Source organism: Amphiura filiformis, chromosome 3, assembly GCF_039555335.1.
Source record: "Amphiura filiformis chromosome 3, Afil_fr2py, whole genome shotgun sequence".
In the NCBI taxonomy this organism is placed as follows: domain Eukaryota; kingdom Metazoa; phylum Echinodermata; class Ophiuroidea; order Amphilepidida; family Amphiuridae; genus Amphiura; species Amphiura filiformis.
The window spans coordinates 42,193,597-42,215,230 of NC_092630.1; the positions used below are offsets into that span (position 1 = coordinate 42,193,597).

At 36.0% G+C, this 21,634-nt stretch overlaps 1 protein-coding gene across 1 annotated transcript; it reads left to right on the plus strand.

The window, feature by feature from the left end:
* The first annotated feature begins 304 nt into the window (after positions 1–304).
* LOC140148549 (heat shock 70 kDa protein 14-like) lies at positions 305–20,664 on the plus strand. Its single transcript, XM_072170543.1, has 14 exons — positions 305–408; positions 5,149–5,229; positions 7,177–7,259; positions 7,487–7,641; positions 8,337–8,427; positions 8,994–9,098; positions 9,537–9,698; positions 12,069–12,224; positions 13,120–13,222; positions 13,967–14,095; positions 14,440–14,532; positions 15,825–15,995; positions 17,974–18,044; positions 18,747–20,664. Exons 1-14 carry the CDS (start codon positions 349–351, stop codon positions 18,871–18,873), a joined length of 1,587 nt encoding a protein of 528 aa, XP_072026644.1. The 5' UTR covers positions 305–348; the 3' UTR covers positions 18,874–20,664.
* Positions 20,665–21,634: the final 970 nt, after the last annotated feature.

Genomic DNA, 21,634 nt, shown 5'->3' on the forward strand with positions numbered 1-21,634 from the left:
CTAAAATTTTATCAGAAATTATACTCTACTTTTTATCGTAAAACTGATATTATTCATAATTAGTTCGTAAAAGATTATAAAAATTAAGCATACAACTAAATAAAACATAATAAATCATTAGAATTTCATAATTATGAGTTAATTGAATCTTACTTTATTCAAAATATTTACTGTAATTTTTAACGCTTGACCGTAAATGAATGGGAAAGTTTTGGAGACAGTTGGCGTGATCTGATTGGTTAATTTTTGATGACGCAGCCGGTGTTTTGACATGTGGGCGGAGTTTCGTGGTGACATGTCTTTCCAAAAAGGTCACCGCAGGTCACCGGTGGTGGAGTAAATTTCAATATGGCAGCTTCCTTGGGACTTTATTTTGGAGGAACTTCAGCCTGTTTGGCCCTCCATAAGGTCAGTTTAGTACTCATGAAAGGTCGGGTGACAAAACCTGTAATCGAAGGTTACTCATGTATTATTTTTAATAGAAAGAAACTTCGATTTAATGAATAATATTAAATGCAAAATGTGTTTTGTCTTTTCTAACATGTGTGTTTCAAAATTTGGAACCAATTCACTGATTCAGCACTGTACAGTGTAATTTTCATATTTTTACATTTTTGCAGTATACAGTCCAAGAACTCTTGAGGTATTGACCCTTTCTTTGCACGGTCATCTTTAAAATGAAGTTCTCCTTGTATGTTGTAAAGTAATTAAGCGTACTGCTAGCCGTCCAGCGCGTATTATTTTGCACATATGGACCAGGCCTGGACAGGTCCAATCATGCACACGCTTGACGTCGCGCACATATACGCGATGTTTAATTTGTAAAAGGAAATCTGAATAATACTTTAATAAGTGTGTGTTTATAACTGTCTCTGATGAGAATATTGGCGATCTTTTCCACCCGAGGCCGAGCTATATATAATATTACATGATTATAAGGTCAAAATTACAAATTTATCAAAATAAACTTTTGCATCAAGCATGCAAGGTTAAACATGTTTTAAGCTATACAAACATATCTTTTATTTCATCGAACAGGCTTTATTTTGTTCCAAAATCGATGTTTTTATCGCTATTTTTAACATAAAAGAGCTGAGTGCAAACGCTTGATGTACGCTCGTTTTGATGGTATTTACGCTCGCGTACTGTGCATTTTCAAGCGCGTTTAACAGTTGTTTTATGCGTGACGCAATTATGCATTGATTCAAGATGGCAAATTTCTCGATAAACGTGCTGTATTTTTATATAGCGAGGGTGTTCTAAAGGAGAAGATCGTCAGAGTATTTAAATTTAATTAATGAGTGCCAAAGATTATCATTATGATATTTATGCATTTAGCTAACATTCATAAATGCCGCCTTTGACATTCGTAATGGTGCTACAGGTACTTAAGTATAATTTTTGTAATTTGTACATTATTTTATATATTCTTTTATCTTTTATTCGGTCATGTGTCATATGGTGGGGCACATTTGCGTTACAAGCACTGATTTTGATCATTTGTCTTCCTTTTCACTAAAATTTATACATATCTAAAACTATACATCTTACACCAGCAAACCTATACATTTTTGGAAAGCTTATGTTCCAAGGAATCCAACTATGCAAAATTGAAGTTGGTATACAGGGTGCGTAAGAAAATATATAGGGTGATATCATGAAAAAAATTAATTTTACTAGTAAATTGATTATTTATTGCATTTGCTACTGATATGGAATACCTCAAATGAAATCTAATTTTGTGACAGGCCACACTATGAGCTTTAATAAAATGTATACTTTTGCTATGTTATGATTGACCAAAGTGGTAATACAGGGTGCGAAAATACACGTAACTTCATGCACCAAATGTTGATTACAATTTTGAAAATATTTTCTTTAGAGTGTATCCTACATTTATTTTAACTGCATATTTAGATTCCTGGGGTAAAAAGCTTTCCAAAAATGTATACTTTTCCTATCTTAGGGTGTATAATTCTCATGATAGAACAATTGAAAGCCAAAACGCATGTTGTGACTGAAAATTTTGGCATTTGTGTGTAAGTGAATAGGAAAAAATTGTGGTTCTTGTGACTTGCAGTTCTCAGTGAATACTTGTAAACACGATTAGATAAAATTAATAGCTGAATATGAATAATGAATAAACAAGCTGTCATTTGAGGTATGATTTACATGTATAGCACACATATTGACAATGATATAATTAAAATTCAAAAAGATATCATGTCTTCAAAGCATTTGCCATAGAGATTGTACATACTCCTCTACCACTTATCCTCTACCACTTATCCACCAGGTTTACCTTCGTTAACATTTTAATATTTTTCACTAATTAAGCGAATTTGAATTCCAAATTGTGAAACATATTTGAAAATTAGAATAATCAAGCTGTATAATGAGCCCAAACTTGATGCAATTGGACCAAGAATAGCTTTGTGACAACAAGTTAAATCAGAAAGGGGAGAGAAAAATGTAACGCCACCAGGTATTTTGTGGTCCCACCATAAGACACATGACCATTCATCTATTTTTAATTTTTTATGTATCACATGTTTTGTACCTTGTGATCAGTGTCCGAAATAAGGAAATTATGGAGGTTATCCCGAGGATAACTAAAGCATAAATTCTGCTTGTCCTCACTACATTTTGGTTGTCCCCAAAATGTTTCATACTTTTGGAGGTAAAATATAGTGGTTGTCCAGGGGATAAGTACATAGCTCAATATGGTTGTCCCCAGTGATTTTTGGACAAGAGGACAAGAGGATAAGTGCTTATTTCGAACACTGCTTGTGATTACACCTGTATGTTGGGTATATATCAATAAAAGAAGCGGCTATAGGGCGACAGGTAACCTATTGTTGTCACACAGTAAGCAGTAATCCGTTGACCGCTATCCTGTCAATTGACATATAATTCAGGGGTTAGGGTTGGGGTTAGTGTTAGGGTTCTAAAGGGTTAAAGTTACATGTAGGTTAGGGTTAGGTTGACAAGAAAATACAGAGGTTACCTATCGTCCCGTCCCGTAGCCGCTTGTTTAATAAACAGGTCATTTGATTCTGTGCCTGATACGTCTTGATCCAGAAATCACAAACCGTTCAAACCCAAGGGAACATCCTTTATAATAAATAATCTCTTAAATGGGAAGCCCGTTAAGGGGCAGGGGTACTACACCCATTGCAATTTTTTTGCATTTTGTGAAGAAATGAAAAAAAATAAATTGGACAAAGTGGTATGCAAAATGAAGGGGCAAATCTTCTTGTTCTATTGGTGGCATCGGTGTCAATGTACATGTAGCTTACATGATTTTAAAGGTAGAAGCCAAAAGGTGGTACATCACTGATGTTTTTAATTCACTTCATTTTGGAAAGCTTACTATCAACGGATTTCGTTACAATTTTGGATATGTGTTGCTAACACATTAGAGAAATAATGTTGATATGTAAAATGGGAATAAGTTGTTCCTGATTTCTTTTATGACTTCATGAACTTGGTGCTTGTTATGGAGGTGCATTTAATGATCAAATCTCATTTTGAAACATTGCAACTTCTGGATACTGCAAAAGATGATGCATGCCCTCTGTTGTTGATTGGTTACGATGTTGACCCCAGGGTTGAACTCAAGAATAGCGTGGAGAGTAAAATGACGACTTACAGCAGATGAGATGTTTCTCAAACTCGTCCGAACTATTGTGTAATGTTTGATTCTGCAGCAACTGTAAATGCCACTACCAGTCTACCATTGAAGCCTTCAAGAACCAAGTCAACAAAGAATTATGCAACTAAAAAATTTTCAATTTAACCTGCACGTCCATCCAAGTCAATGAGTCATGCTCTTTAGTCAAGGTTGGCGATGTTGCCTAGAGGAGATTCTGCTGAGTGCTGACGACGACAGATACAGATACAGAAAGGGGATCTTGTTCGGCGTTGGTATGGAGATCTATAGGATAAGCTCCTGTAGGTGCTAAATCTGCAATTAAATGGCCTAGGACACACATCGGCTGTTTTGTGAGTTGATTTGGGAAAGCTTCGCACTCGCAATTAAAATAGATTGGGCTAGCCCTTGCAACGCTTGTTTACGATCATGATCAGGTACCCGAACTAACATTACGCTGAACGCCTTGTACAGTGTGTAATTTTGTCCTCTTAAACCGCATCTAAGATCACCAGCAGTAAGCTTACTAGTAAGATCATCCAGTCTTCAACTTCATTGTGAAAGGACTTTAGAACCAGATATTGAGTGGGCCCTAGGCTAACCTTAAATCTAGGATTTAAGTTCATATCATGATATTGCATAATATTTGTTATAGTAACAGATCTGAAAAGTGAATATGTTTATTCTTGTACCACACTTGACTTGACAAATGTTGTTTATTGATTAAAACCCTAGACAGTTTGAAAGTTTACATCTTTGTTGTGAAAACCCTTCTTTTTTTAGTGTGTATTTAAAGTTAAGGTAAGGTACCGAATCTGGGTAAAGGGTTATTTCTGACCCTGTGTCGTGTAGACACGCAACAGTGCTCCTCATCTATCAAAAAACGAATTGGTTAAAATGCTTCTATTTTCAATGTTGAGCTATATTTTGTATTTTTAACTTGCAACATTATTTCACTGAAACTCAATTAAGCCATAGGTAACAGACTAACAGGTTACCACAACCACACTACAGCAATGTTGAAAAAAAATTGTATTTCTTGTCACCTATACCACCATATTAGGTAGTTTTTCGTAAGCTTCACTTTTGTAATTTTGGTAACTATTTTATATTTAGTTGTCCAATCCATTTCAACTAGGCAATGTAAATTGTACTCACCATTTACATCCCAAGGTATTTTAGTATATCCACCTCGCACTTTTCAATATATATCCAGTAAATTGATGCTTCATTATGATATCACAGACTATCACATGTATTCAAAATGGATGCCTAAATTTGACCTGAACCAAGTGACCTATAACCTGACCTATGATGACCTATAGCCTTTTTAAATCTCTTTTCCTGACAACACATTATAGAAGGTACATAGTATTAAATTGGCTATTGCATCCATTGTGATTGTTCACAGCCATTTTATGGGAATGGCTGTACACTAGTAGACATGCGCTCATTCTGTAACTGATTTTTTTTTAAATTTGTTTTAAACCACACAGGATGGCAAAACATCTGTAATAGCCAATGATGCAGGGGATCGTGTTACACCAGCTATGGTTGCATTTACTGAAAAAGAACAGGTATGTTAAATAGTGTGACAAATTGTCCCAATCTTTCTCACACAATGATCACAATCATCACATCCATTTATTTTTACCATTATTTTTCTTTTCATGTTATTGTTAAGGGGGTACTACACCCATTGATTTTTTTTTTGCATTTTTTGCATTTTGTGAAGAAATTACAAAAAAAATTGGACAAAAAGTGGTATGCAAAATGAAGGGGCAAATCTTCTCGTTTTATTGGTGGCATCGGTATCAACGTAGCTTACATGCTTTTAAAAGTAGAAGCCAAAAGGTGGTACATCACTGATGATTTAAATTCACTTCATTTTGGAAAGCTTACTATCAACGGATTTCGTTAAAATGTTGGATATGTGTTGCTAACACGTTAGGGAAATAAAGTTGATATGTAAAATGGGAATAAGTGGTTCCTGATTTCTTTTATGACTTCATGAACTTGGTGCTCCACAACTATCAAAAAAGGAACTGGTTAAAATGCTTCTATTTTCAATGTTGAGCTATATTTTGTATTTTTAACTTGCGACATTATTTCACTGAAACTTAATTAAGCCACAGGTAACAGGTTACCACAACCATACTACAGCAATGTTGAAAAAAATTGTATTTCTTGTCACCTATACCACCATATTGGGTAGTTTTCCGTAAGCTTAACGTTTGTGATTTTGGTAACTATTTTATATTTATTTGTGAAATCCGTCTCAACTAGGCATTCTAAATTGTACTCACCATTTACATCCCAAGGTATATTAGTATATCCACCTTGCACTTCTCGATATATATCCAGTTAAAGACAGAATATCAAAATTATTCCTCATTATGATATCACAAACTCTCACATGTGTATTCAAAATTGATGCTTAAATTTGACCTGAACCAATTGACCTATAACCTGACATACGGTGACCTAATAGCCTTTTCTTCTCCTAACAACACATTATAATATTATTGACTAATGACTATACATCCATTGTGTAAGTGTTTATGTATTTTGCATGCACCACTAGATTTTCTATAGAGAGTATAACAAAGGATTTAATGTATTCTATTCATGTACCCTACTTGAACATGCTGAATAGAATAAATCATGGTTTGTTATGAAACACGCATCTGAGTAACTAGGATACAGTAAACAAAATATATATAGGGCTAAAATGACTTACTACAATTGTTTAAAAGCACTTTTTTCTTCTTTTTTCATATTTTTTTTATTTCACATGATCCGTGCATATATCGCCTAGCTATAAATGAAAAAATATTTATTTAGACCAATCAAACCAGTATATGGGTGTAGTACGCCCTTAACTGCAAAAATCTTGCACAATACCTCAACTTAGTTGATACTTCTCCTGATACAGAAATAGACTTTATATGTTTTATTTACTGTGTTCAGTGTATATTCATAACCCGTTGACATCCATATCTTGTCATCTCATCTGTGGCTGACTGGCTGCACTGTTGATACAGTTGTGTTAAAATGAGGAGAATAAAATAAAACTCCCTCTATGCAGTTGTTGGTCAAATTTGATCATTTATTAACATTTTTGACATGAGCCTTGGCCAAAAATCTTGATAAATTGGATTCAAGTTTCTATTTTTTCTGAAAGGTTTTGCACCCTTTCTTCCTGAAAGGTTTTGCACCCATTCTGGCAAGTCTCAAAACAATCAGGCACTATACCTGGAACATTGGACCTGGAAAAAGTTAACATTACAGCAACAAAATCTTCATGACTATCAGATTTAAATTGCATAGCACATGGTCCTTTCCTTTTATCCTTGAGATATTTCCCTTTCTGGCCAAAGTCACTTTTAAAACAAATAAAAGTTGATAAACTTTCAGATTTAACTGAGGAAATACTGGATGGAAACATTAAATCTCAAATGTGCATGGGTGGGGAATATATTATATCGCTATCTATCAGAGTATTTCTATTTGTTGTCTTACAGCTGGTGGGATTGTCAGCTAAACAAGGAAGAGCAAGGAATGCAGTAAATACTGTTACCCATGTCAAGCAGATCATAGGCAGAAGGTAGAGTTCCAAGTTTTCACAGAATTTATAATTATACTTTGGTTGATCAAAATCAGTGCATAAGAAATTGAGGGATATTGATTTTCATGGACTACTAATCCATCTTTGTGAGCTTTGATTCACTCATGCATAGGTTCTTACTTGAGATATACTCTCACTTAAATTGTAATCCTGATAATAATATAAGTAATTTCTTTTTTCCTGCATAATTTCTTCCTCTATTTCAGATATGATGATCCTGTTGTGTCCTTTGTAAACCAGAACCACCCATTTAAGATAGTGGACAAGAGTGGAGAGCCAATGTATCAGCTGGAAATGGCTGACAAACATTATCTCAAATCCCCACTGGAGGTGGCAACATTAATTTTCAAGAAACTTAAAGGTAATTCACACATATATCCATGAAATTCTATTGTGAAGAGGCAAAAAGTGGTCAGGATATTATATGTACAGTGATTGTGAAAACTGTAAAGATATTTCATAATTTACAAGATGCCTTCAAACTTGATCTGATCATCAACCTGCCTTGATACCTTGTTTAACTTGATTTGAAAACAGAAAAATTTGATTTCATTTAATTTTCATAAACAAAGATATCTTCATCTACCAGGATATGCAGCAATGTTGCCCAAATGCAATATTTGACTGTTGTTGAACAGGCTTTTTAAAATCTGAATCATGATTGTACAGAGTCCTGATTGGAAATGTGTGCCCCTAGTTTAATCTAGTATATGCCGCACACGACTAAGAAATCCTATTGTACATGCAAACGGTTAAACAGTTGGAAATGATCACATACACACATATTAAACTTGATGTATGACAAATAACTCTTAACATTCATGATGCAGAGTTTAGTTTATACCATTTTGAAAGAAATTTGTTTCCAAACATTTAGTATATATTGTGTGAGCATAAAATTGATGAAATGCAGTCATTAAAACAAGTATAGAAAATTGCATACAGTCCTGTGCAGCTGATTTTAAGTGTAAATGTCATCTTGCAGCCCCATTGCTAAAATGGCAGTTAAATTCAGAATTGAGATGCATGCATGATTGCTGTTGTTGTTTTGTACAGAGACTGCTGAAGATCAAGGAGGTTATGATGAAGAAGATGTGGTATTAGTTGCACCTGTAGATTACTCATCAGAACAACTGAATTTATTAAGGTATGGTAATATTAGTATCAGTTAATGGCGCAGAATATGATATAAGGTGGCCCGTTTGCTTGTTATTATTATAATGCTTGATAAAGGGAATAAAAACATGTAGACTTAATTTGATAGGCATTGAAAAGGATTTACCATGAAAATAAGACAACTTATGTTTTGAGTTCATGTAACTATTCCCTGCATTGGGCTATTCCAGTTTAAATCCATGCAATGTATGGAAGACATGACCATAATCTCCCACACAGGGTGAATTTCAAATCGGGTTACCTAAATGGGTGACCCCATTTCAAATTTACACCCCCTGTGTGGGAGATTAAGGTCATGTCTTCAATAGGGAATATATGGATTTCAACTGGAATAGTCCATTGTTTGTAAGAAAACCTTTGTTTAAGACAAATACAAATAATGATGCCTAAAAAATTACTAATTTGTTGCAACAAGTCAAATGTGCCAGTTATTGGGGCTGAAGACGTCCAAGAGAATTCTGGATGAAAGCTTCCTCTCGGTAAGCAATCATAGTTTGTGAGAAATAAGAAATTAATCAAATGTCATTTATGTTTCAGAACCTCTGCAGAAAAGGCTGGTTTTAACGTTCTACGTATAATCGGTGAGCCTAGTGCTGCTTTATTGGCACATGGTGTAGGACAAGAATATCCATCAGAACAATGGTAAGAACATAAGCTGACTTAAATTTATTCAGTTAAAAGAGTATTTTGTTATTCTAGCATCCTCTTTTTATGACATTTTTTCAGTAGATATCGAAGGATTTTCAGTTTGATAGGACAGGTTTGCTAACTTTTGCATGCAGTGAGCACAAAAAGTGAAAGTAATGTATTTTTCACTTATATAGCACAAAAACATTTTCAAAGGAGACCTGTGCCTAAGGATTTTTTTCTTCAAACAAGTGACCCTATGTGTAAGGTTTTCTAGCCCAAAATCTACCCATTGGAACGGCACATGCCAGTCATATATGAGAGTATTGACACAAATTGATAAGAGAAAATCATTTACCAGGTATTTACATTTTCCATCTCAATTTGTACCAATGCTTTGATTTAAACTACTAGGAATATTTCTTGATTACAATTATTGTGTTTCATTTTTAGGAATGTGCTAGTGTACAAACTTGGAGGGTCATCTTTAAGTGTATCCATTTTAAATGTCAACAATGGGATATTTAGAATACTTGCAACAGAGACAGACAGGACATGTGGTGGTGATCAACTGACTTCACTATTGGTTGAGAGCTGTGCAAAGGACTTCAAGAGGTTTGTAGTTTTATACTTAGTTTGTATCATATATAATAAAATCATTGAAAGTGACATAGTTTTGAACTTGTAACAGTTAAATTTCAATTGAGAGTTTTTGGAAATTGTTGTTCAATAAGGCTGTAGTGTTTGTCTGATTATAAAGTGGAATGTATTAAAAGTATAATTATTGTGTCATTGGGCTATTCCAGTTGAAATTCATACACCCTCCATTGGAGACATGACATTTATCTCCCACACAGGTGGTGTATTTTTCAAATGGAGTCACCCATTCAGGTAACCCCATTTGGATATCACACTCCCTGTGTGGAAGATTAAGCTAATGTCATCTGTTAGGGGTGTATGGATTTCAACTGGAATAGCCCATTATTCATGTTTGTACATTATTTCATACCTGAGGAGGGCAACATGCCCCTGGCGTCACCCTTAGGGGGCGCCAAATTGACCAATTCAGCATCGATTCTGCGCCCTTCCAGGCGATGAAAGTCAAAATTTTCTCGCGCTTCGCGCACATTTCAGCACCAAATCAATTGAAAGAACATTTTAAGACTGTTTTTGAACTTCTAGTAACCAAAATTAATTCAGTGTATAGGCTTTATTTGTTTCAAGAATGGGATTATGTATCCTTAGCCCCTAGCTACGGCACTGCCCGCGTCTAAGATATTCTCTGGTGGGGGCAGTGGCGGCTGGTGGGTGTTTTTCTTGGTGGGGCTAATCGGCGCGAAGCGCCGACCCTCGCGCTTGTGCGAGCATGGGGATGTGCCCCCCTCAGAATTTGGAAATTTTTTTTAATTACACACCAAAATGAAGCGATTTGGTGCAAAATTTTACCTAATTTGATCCATATGTGACAAGTAATAGTATAAAAAAAGTATAAAAACATGAATAGTGATCTAGTGAAACATGATGAATGACATGAAAATAAAATGATAACTTTCCTTGACAATAGTTATGATGTTAATTTTGAACCTCCATTTGCATTGGAAATCATCATCATTTTCTCAGAATCCTCTGTATACTATTATAGGCCCCTATTGTGCTGAAAATAAAATAGGTTAGGATGAATCAAGGAGAATTTGAATTTCTACAAAAATCTTACCTTAAAGTTAAACTACTCATCATCAGCAAGATGACACAACCCCATACATGAACTAGATGAAACTAAACTGAATACCCGATAGGCCTATACAGCAAGTCAAATCACAGATCATCCTCATGAATAGGTACTTTGGTATGTTTGAGATGTTTCTCAGAAACTGAAACCTTGACCTGTTTTGGTCCATTATACCAATAGCCTACAGGGTGTAAATTTGTGATGAATATATACAAATTGAGCCTATATAATTCGTCACTAAAACTCTTCATATTTTACTCGTTCAATGTAGGCCACCCTGAATCATGCACCTATAAACAAGGACAAAGTTGATACCCTGCACCCTATTGACCTTAACCACAAATGCCACAACTTTGAGTAGATGATAAAGTATCTAGTCTCTTGAGAAAACTCACTTGGCAATTGGAAATTATTGTTTGAATGGTATGGCACTTCAGGCTTTGTTAGAGGCTAGGGAGGCTAGGTTAGGAGCTATTCACAGGTTAGACCCACAGATAAACTTTGGGGTCGTATGGTTTCTTATGGAAGGGTGTACAGATATACGACAATGCCCTTTTTCAATGAAGATAATAAGGTCTAGAGGAGCTATCTCAGATTAGCTCCACATTGGAGTTGCCAGTTTATTATTTGGTACACACTTGATATAAATATAAAAATCCCCAGCAGAAATGAAAGCATATGAATTACACTGATGAACATAGAATATCCACTACAATAATAAGGGATATTTTGAGATTTATGCAGTTTAAATAAGAAGTATTAAAGATTAATAAAAATCACATAATACTTTGAAAATCTGGGTGGGGCTCTGCCCCATTAGTCCCAATGGAAGAGCCACCCCTGGGTGGGGGGTAGGGCCGCCAATTTTGTTTCTTGCCCCGGGCGCTACCAACCCTAGTTACGCCACTGATTGTAACTAAGTTTTTATGAGCAAGAATTCAGCCAAACAAGTTGGTGTATGCATTGGAAGTCGGCAAAAACTATTGGCAAATAATTCCCTCAAATTAACCTGCATGCTTTTGATGTGTCAGAGGAAAATAACTATTAAAGATGTTCATGTGATTGTTGTGTGATAACTAATATTTTAATGTTTAAATCATTACATTATTTTAAAATCTCTTGAACACAAAATACTTAAGTCCGAGTTAATAAGAAAACTTTGGATCAATTCAGTTTTACCAAACTGAAAAGTACCATGAGTGTCAATGTGTCATAATTAAACTCATAAGCATTACTTAATTTATTTTTACTTCCAGGCAATGGAAAGTTGATGTCAATGAAAGCAAACGAGCCCTGGCCAAGTTGTACAACACCTGTGAGAATTGTAAACATGTCCTATCAACATTACCAACAGCTAGTGGGTCTATAGACTCGCTACATGAAGGCATTGACTTCAGTACAAGTATATCAAGGTAAGCTTAAAGTTTTGTGGATAAACCTTTTTGGTGATGTTATAATGTAAATGCTTATAAGATATGCAAGAATGTGATGTAATCGGTAAAAAAAATTGCAATGATTTATAGTGCGCTACGCACAGGCACAATGCGTAGACGTTGATCCACAAACCTCTGCACACTTAACAGGTTGTCGCTGACCACTAAGGCTGCTACCACTACAAACCAGTAGTATGTCCTAAGTGAATGGCCTAGACCAGGCCTTCTCAACTGGTGGCGCGCACGCCACTTGTGGTGCTTGGAGTCAGTCGAAGTGGCGCACAGTAATTTTAATAATTTTTTCACATACATCTTGAACAAAAAAGGGGTGAAAATACCCAATCTGGGTCTTTAAAAAACCTTAAAATCCATGAGCTTACGGGGGCGCTGCGCCCTGGACCCCATAACGCACCACTGCACATTACCCGCTATGCATACACGCTACCTCGCATGGTCCTCCCTTGACATGTTGGCACTTCATGATCACTAAAATTTTCCAGTTGGCACTTCAAATAAACTAGTTGAGAAGGCCTGGCCTAGACATACAGACATACTATTGGTTTGAACAAGTGCGTGTGAAACAAAGAACACCAACGCAACATTCAGGGCATCTCAAAACTACCAACTTGGGAATTTACGCTCATTTTGTGGTAGCAGGTTACATATGCTCAATGCATAGCACATAACTCTGAACAATTAGGAAATTTGATTTATATATCATTTAACTTGTTAACATTGTGTGAGATCACATTTATACATCTCCCTTTGGTATTTTGTAAATCCATGGTTTTGATTGATACATGTATTTTTGATTCAAAGAAACTCTGATTCTAAGGGCTTGATTGTTTTATTTATAATACATTTGTATTTTCAGAGCCAAGTTGGATTCATTGGCAAATTCTCATTACCAGAAAGCAGTGCAGCCTATAAGAACAGTGTTAGAAAAGGCAAAGATGACATCAGCAGATATTCACAAGGTATTCCATTCCATTCATACATACATAAGATATAGAAATGGCCTGAGTAGGATCATGAATAATGTTGTGTTTTAAATATGAAGTTGCATACAAATAGTATCTTAAAATGGTTCCACCAGTGTGACCCCCTCAATTGCTGGGTAATGCGGGTATAGGTGAAATCCTCAATGACCAATGAGTTCTTTTTCTAACTCAACCCCCAAAGAAAATGTCACCCCCTTAAGAAAACCCTCCAAAAGACCCCCAAAAAAAAAAAAAAAAAGAGTGTACAATTGAAAATTAGCTTGGTATACACAAAATTTCACTTTGATTTAGAGGGAAATAGTGTAAAATGGAAAATTGGCATGGCAAACACAAAATTTCACCATAATTACAATTACAAACAAAATTTCATGCTTTGCGCACAATTATCACAGTAACACACAGCCAAAATGATACACACAGCCAAAATGATGCCCACCACCAATATTTTGTCTTTGCACCCTACACCACTGAACATGTAAAATACATGGACCCCAAAAGGATTTTTACAAGAACCACACTGGTTACAACAGGCAATCCCAGGAGGAAGGTGTAGGTGGCTAGCTAAGACAGTGACTTACTGTGCATTATGCAATTTTTATTATGATTTTCTTAAATTTAAACTTCAAGGCTTAGCTTTAAAATCAGGTTTTGATTATTTTAATGGAAGAAAGAAAGAGTGAAATTCTTCATGGTCTTCATGATTTTTTCTCACATATACAGGTAGTTTTGGTTGGTGGATCCACTCGCATACCCAAGTTACAGCAGTACTTGAAGTCATGCCTTCCTGAAGCAGAGGTGCTGAATTCTGTAGCTCCTGATGAAGTACTAGCTATAGGTGCTGCAATTGAGGTAAGTCAAATATAGGCACAATGGCAGGTATTCAAAAGTGAAGACTAACTTTATGTCCTGATATCACAGATAATGAAACAGTAAAGCTTATCAAAGAGTGGTTTTGTTACAAAGCACTTATGATTATTTGTGATTTTTGAAGGTACTTCTACTAATTGGTCCAAGCCTTATTTTAAACTCGTGATCTGTACCAAATAAGTTGAAATCGGTTGAAATATACATGTATTTAACAACATACTCTGTACACCATAAAAGTAATTGAAAATTTAAAATTACTATAAAATCAAATGAGAAAAGGAAACAGTTTCAAATAATGTTATTTCATACACCATGTTTGCATACAGGCTGCCATATTGACTGGTAAAGATGATGAAGAAATAGAACTCAAAGAAGATGATTTGCATCTGGAATGTTGTTCCAAGAATATACTGGTAAAGGTGAGTAGTACTGTCAAAACAATATTACAATAAAACTACACTACAAGATTCCTATTGCAGCTGCCTGCACAGTTACACCATCACCAAGGTACCTGACTGAGGACCTACACAGTACCAATGCTGCTACTGCACAGGACTCACCAGCAGTGGTACTGCATTGGTACTACACTGGCAATCTACTGTGCCAATGGTGCACCAGTGCAGGTGGCCACACTAGTAGTTTGATATAGTGTAACTTGTAACATGCACTCACTCTAGTTCTAATAAAACAAGTGAAAGGATGGAGTGTCTGTGCTCATCCCTAATGTGTGCTGACAGAAGTTATACTTGCATTATTGAAAAGTAAAATGTGATGCAAGGGTTAAACTGTTGCCCTTGTGCAATATGTTTCCGGTTCAGTTCCCCTGACCGCAATCACAGCATCAATTAATAGCCAGTAGGTGACATCTCCCATGTTCCTTGTGGTCGCATACGATGCTAAATCAACTTTGACTCTTTTCAAAGCTTAGCAGTTAACACCAATTAGCTGCTTTGTTACGTAGGAGTCAAACAAAACACTCAAATCTAGATTTTAAAATTAAAAATGGTTGTTGTTGTTGTTGTTGTTGTTGTTGTTGTTGTTGTTGTTGTTGTTAATTTTGTTGTTGTTAATTTTGTTGTTGTTAATGTTGTTGTTGTTGTCATTTGCTGAATATAAGTATATAAAAAGGGTATAAAGTTTGCTAATTTTCAGTTAATTAGAGAATAAAAGATAGGATTTTGTCTTTTGCCTATCCAATATCGTGTCATAATGGATGGGCTGGCCAATATTTTGAGTAGTGGATGCCTGCGCAGCCGGTTTCCACTACGATATTGGATAGGCAAAAGACAAAATCCTATCTTTTATTCTCTTTCTTATTCAGTTTTAATGAAATTTTGGCGAGAAAAACTGCCTTTTTTCAGAAAAAAATAAAGTTACTTTTGTGAGGACATCCCTGTTGTTTTAAATGAACGAAACCATCACAAACATCTAAGCCGCCGAATCGAGTTCTTAGTTCTTGCACGTGTATTACGCGAACGCATTATCGCGCGATCATTGAGGAGCAACAAGCGTGCCGCCGTTGCGTGGCGGCGCACGCCCTGACTAATATCACTATCAACTATTGTGAGATATTATACACCAGAAAACCAATCAAATTACGTGAAATCTTTACAAGATGCACCCATTGAATAAGAATTAAGATATCCATCACAACTTAAAATTCAATTATGTTAACATCTTTGTGTTATTGATTTTTTTCCCTGACCCGTAGGTGATAGGTACAGATGGTGAAGCCGAATTGAAAACAGCCATTCCAAAGTTGACCTATTTCCCTGTGAAGAAACAACATGATTTCAAAGTAAACAAAGGCCAGACATCAGTATGTTTACATGTGTATGAAGGAGATAATGGTGCTATTGATACAGCAACATTACTAGCTAAGGTAAGGGCGTCGGTGACGGGTGGGTGCTATACAGGGTGTATCAAAATGATTGGTACCCATCAGTTCCCAGTGATAATGGACATGACTGCCACATCAAAATGCAACATAGGATCCACATAATTTGTTGATTAATGTCAGGCCAAAAAAAAAGAAAGGTTTGTCTCACGAACCCGCGCGCATAAGTATGTGAAAGCGATACAGCAGCGTTTGTCTCGCGCTGACCGCCTTTTTAAAGGTTTTTTTTTTTTTTTCCCGATTTTCCGGTTCCCGATAGTTCGACCAACGTAGTAAAAATGAATTCCTCAATGTCAGAAAACCATCGAAAATGTCAGGCAGCGCGTATGCCATTAGTGTTGCAGATAGCCCGTAACCCCACCGTAGCCTCAGTCTCGCTAGTTTCACGCCATCCTTGCAACGGCACGGAGCGTAAAGCCGACGAAGCAAAGTGGATGCAATATAAAAGGACTTAGCCTACGGAGAACTCTGCGATCGAGTGAAGCCATGTTGTTTTCATAAATTTTTGTATTTTTTGTAGCTGTTTTTTAACGAATTTTTTACTGTTTATTTCAACATGATTGTTTGTATTTGTATAGTTAAAACAGGGGGGACTGTGCTGAGGAATTGGGCACTGCATCGGTGCTACCGATTCGGTTACTCTGAATGCCCTAAAAATGAGTTGGTGTCGGGCGAAGCTGTAACCCGTATTTTCGGCAAGAATACTTGATACTTTACTTGATTACAGAATATTAACATTGTAAATTTGTTGCTTCTCTTTCATTGTAAGACCACTTGTAGTTTTCCAATACCTGTCTTGTGATTTTCATTTGTCTCAGGCTAAAAAAAAAAAAAAAAAAAAAACGCATTAGCATAGCTTCTAAACCAAAAAAAAAAAAAAAAAAGCATAGCACTTAGCTTTTTTGGCAAATGTTCGTGAGACAAACCTTTTTTTTTTTGGCCTCATAAACAGTCATATACCTATAAATTATTGTAATTTCAAGAAGACCCTATGTTGCATGGAAGAAGCAGGCTTTTCAATAACCATCAAAACTGATGGGTACCAATCATTTTGATACAGCCTGTAAGTATGGCCGATGAGTGGAAGCAAAAGTTTTACATCAGAGTTCATCCCCAGACTTGTTCTAAAACATATTGACAGAAAATTGAATTGAAATACAGATATACACACAGCATGCTTGTGTAAATACCATCAAATATGGACAGAAACACACACCAAGTTTTACAGTGCCCCCCCCACCATATGTTTGAGTTTAGAGCATGGCCATACCCTACATCCCAACTGTACACATTAATTATAATGCATTTAATGCTGTTGGTGATGGATTAGCACTGTGTCACTGTCCAGCAAGTGTGGACAACAGTGGTGTATGCATGTTCAATTTCTCATGTGTGTTTCTACCAGATTGATTGTGTTTACATAAGCTCAGACACAGACAATTACTTTGAAAGGAGTTAAATAACAGCTGAATACCCAAGGCTATGGAGTGAATACTTTTTATTCATTAAGGGTATACGATGTATTGTTGGTCGAAGCAGCCAAAAAAAAGTAGTTCGCAGCATCTTGCGAATGGTAGTGAGCTTTAGCAAAAATTGCATTGCTCAATTCATAGCGGCGTGTAGAAGAATTCAAATATCACAGATATACTTTTGTAGGTCCTGTGGTTCTTGAGTTATGTTGTAAAGAGGGCTGAAACAACAACACTTTTGTAAAATGTACATAACTCATTAACAACAATAAATTAAGCAAGTTTTCAAAGTATATGATTTGTAGAATGAACTTTTGCAAAACACCAAAGTGTTATTTTTCAATAATATATTGATTCAGATAATGAAAATCGATTTTATTGGCTGCTTCGACCAACAATACCTCTTATAAATGTTAAAGTTTGCTTGGTATATCTGTAAGCGCAAATAAATACATTCATTTTCTTTTCTCTTTATTTTGTTTTTCTATACACAGTTAACCCTTGCAGATCTTCCAACCGACACAGAGGAAGAGTTGAACATCAGTACTGTCTTCCATTTCAAGAGGTATGTTCAGTGGTATGATTTATGTAAAAGACAATTTAATGAGCATGTTGTAGACTGAATGTCCTATTTAAAGAATAGGCCAGACCACCAAGATTCATCACATTTTGTTGGTTCAAATCTTATGATGCACTAGGTAAATGCCTTAAGATCTCAGGTACATGTTTTTTTATCTGTTTGATGAGCAAATTTTACATACGACGAATCATTGTATTAGATGTTACAGTACATGATTTGTATCATGCCATGTCTTAGCTAGCCACCTGTTATTTTGGATGGGCAATTTGCTATAAGGATGGGTAATATTAATGTTTTAACAGGTGCCAAGTTAAAACTTTGATTTGAACTCACTGAATGAATGCTTAGTAAGCTGCAGAAGCCTGGTTAATGTTTGAATTTAGATGCCCAATGGGCTATTCCAGTTAAAATTCATACACCTCTTAAGAAAATATGTGATTTTAATCTCCCACACAGGGAGTGTAGATTTCAAATGTGTTCACCCATTCAGGTAACCCCATCCAGATATGAAATTCATACTCCTTATTTGGAAGATTAAGGTAATGTCTTCCACATGGGGTGTATGGATTTCAACTGGAATAGCCCAATTATTTAAGAATGTGATGCTATCAAGTTAAATATTCAAGTGAAATGTTGACCAGTAACATTCAAGTTTGCTTATTCTTCATTGATTTTATCTTAACACAGAGAGGGTACTTTACATGTGAGCTGCAGTGAAGCAACTTCAGGCAAAATAGAGAGCCTAACCATTGGCCATGAGGATCTGGAGGAATCAGATGAAGATGATGATAAACCTGATGAACCAGCTAGCTAATATACACACATTGTACACCATGAAAGATGGGACTTTGTCTACTGTTCATAACAGGTGTATGCGTGTGTTAGAAGAATCATAAGATGCCAGTACAAGACTTGCTTGACAAGATGGCCAGACCCGGTTAACCATACAAGTCTAAATCGTAAAAATATACAGCTTTTTGTAAATGAAAAATTGTAAGAACTACACTTGCACGCAAATAAGAACAGCACTTGTTTACATTTTGAGAGCATACACATGATAAACACAGAAATGGGGTTCTGATTGGCTAATTCAATCATCGTGACAATCATAATACAGTAATACGATTGGGCGATTATGCATTAAAGAAGCGATTTGCGCAGAGCAGCGCTCATCAAAGCGTGGCTTATGTCGCTCATTAACATGGCGCTGGGGTCAATCAAAGCAAGAGACTGCTATACTTTTCTGGAAGCTAGTGTAGTATTATACACATTGTAGGATATATGTGCATCTTAAATATCACAACACATTTCTGTAAAAAAAGGATATGTGCACATCTCAAAGAAAATCTCCCACATGGTACAGACATTGAAGATTGCTTCAGATCTGTGATCTGCGAGTTTAAAATATGAACTTAATAAAACTGAAGCATTTCTTCTAAGGAAAATATCAAAAACAGAACCCATCTATAGCTTACCCAGGGTACTTGAATAGAGGGAGGCTCTGCATGTGATGTTGTTGGCCACAAACATGGCCAAATGTTCAAGAAGCATTATCTGTATCAGTTGATCCCAACAGTTTATTGAATAAACAGAATTATGGTCGTGGATGTTAGTTCAAATCCATTTGTTTGGAGTCAATCGATTAAAGCATCCCTGAGCCTCTATATAATAAGAGTTGTAATTGACAGAAATGAAAGAAACTGCAGGAATGGAGCACTTGAGGACAACTTCTTTCCTTGTAAAAACTTTATTCATTCATTGAATAATTACTGACTTATTTCTTCACAAAGCATAACAAAACATTGAATCCTTATTCTTATGTTGAATGCAATAATGTAAGAAACTAAAAGATCTTAATTCACCTCTTAATATGGCATCAACTAGACAACTCACATCAAAAACAAAAGGTCTTAAAATTAAAACCTGCTACTTGCATCTAAGAGGAATCTGATAATAAATTCAAATATTATACTATTGTAGATCAGTACGTTTATTCGTTTAATGGTAAATTATTCTTGGGTTCAGACAATAAAAATGATTTCCTACTTTTGATATTATATATCTTAAGAACCCACAACCTGTTGAACTGGTGGTTCAATTTTTTAGTTTGCTTGCTTGGTATAAACAATGTCATCCATCTTACTTTTCACACTTGTTGTGAGTATTTTGAAAACCATAATTGACCTTGTTGGTAAATCCCATAAGCCTTTGCGAGTACACCTGAGATGTGCACATCGTTTAGTGAACATCGTAACTGCGCATTGCAAGTCGACATGACGTAAAATGACGACCCCTCAGGTGTACTCACAAAGGCTTATGGGATTTACCAAAAAGGTCAATCCTTCCAACCTTAGCAGTGCTATGAAGAAGGTTCTTTCAGGACCAGTGTCAGGGGCGTAGCAAGCGGGTGGTCCCGAGGGTCCAGGATCCCAAGCAAAATCAAAAATGAAATAGAGATGTTGCCCCTGATCAGTGTCAGAATCCCTAACTAGGAACAAGTGTTTTTCTTTTGTACATTTATTAATAGTACAAAATATTGTGTACAGTAACAATAAATATGTTTTGTATCCTTTGAAAGGAATGATATAAATATGATTTCATATTATGTCTTGATTTCTCCTCTCTTGTCTGTGTTTGTAATTCTGTTGTTCAAAAAAAATTATTTTTGGAAATGCAAGTAAAAAGAATCCGTGCTGACCAGCCATCTTAATACTAATTATGGCGTGTCCGTCCGTCCTCTCTGTGGCGCTTATCGCGATGCGTGCGTGGTTTCGCTAAGCGATGCTTTCATGGTGCGCATATATGAGCTTCGCGGTGCGTGTCGCGTCTTGCTGTGCGCTATCGCGTAGTCGCGTGGAGTACCGGCAGGCGCAGTCTTTGCGAGCATCGGAAAGCATTACAGTGACTAACAGGTGCATCTCATCGGACCAATTATAGGCCTATTTTAAAGACATGATTAACATAAAAATCATCAGTTATGATAAGGCCTATGTAACCCGTTTGCGTTCACATGTCTCCCGATTGAATTGACGGCCTACATCCAGACACTAGGCCTACTAAAATTTCGGATATTTTGGGGTCCTCCGATGTGGTTGCAGGACAGGGTTTGGAAGAAGCGAGCGATGGATATTCAGATTATAGGTTCAGTAAGCGTCACAGCTACAAAACAGAGTTGATATAGTTGTGTCTTAATCATTGAGAGACGTATATCATATAGTAGTTTGAAAGGTCAGGACAAGTATTATGGGTAAAGGGTGTTGGGTAATTAGAGATAGGCCTATCACGAGAACCGCCCAACCCGAGAACCGCGAAATCTAGTAATAGTATAATTGTGGGCAATTATTGGTAAATGTGCAGCAGTCTGAGCGGATAAGTTATACATGTACATAAAGTGTCAGATCTGTGGTGATTTTAATTTTCTGCAACTTCTGTAGTTAGAATGAGCCACAACAAAAATGGGTAAGGTCAATAGGATTAAGTGAATTTTGAGGGGGGTAAATCTTAGAATATGCCCATTGTTGCCCTATTTTTTTCGTAATATTTTGTTCTGACTAGGAGAATAGTCCCATTTTTTT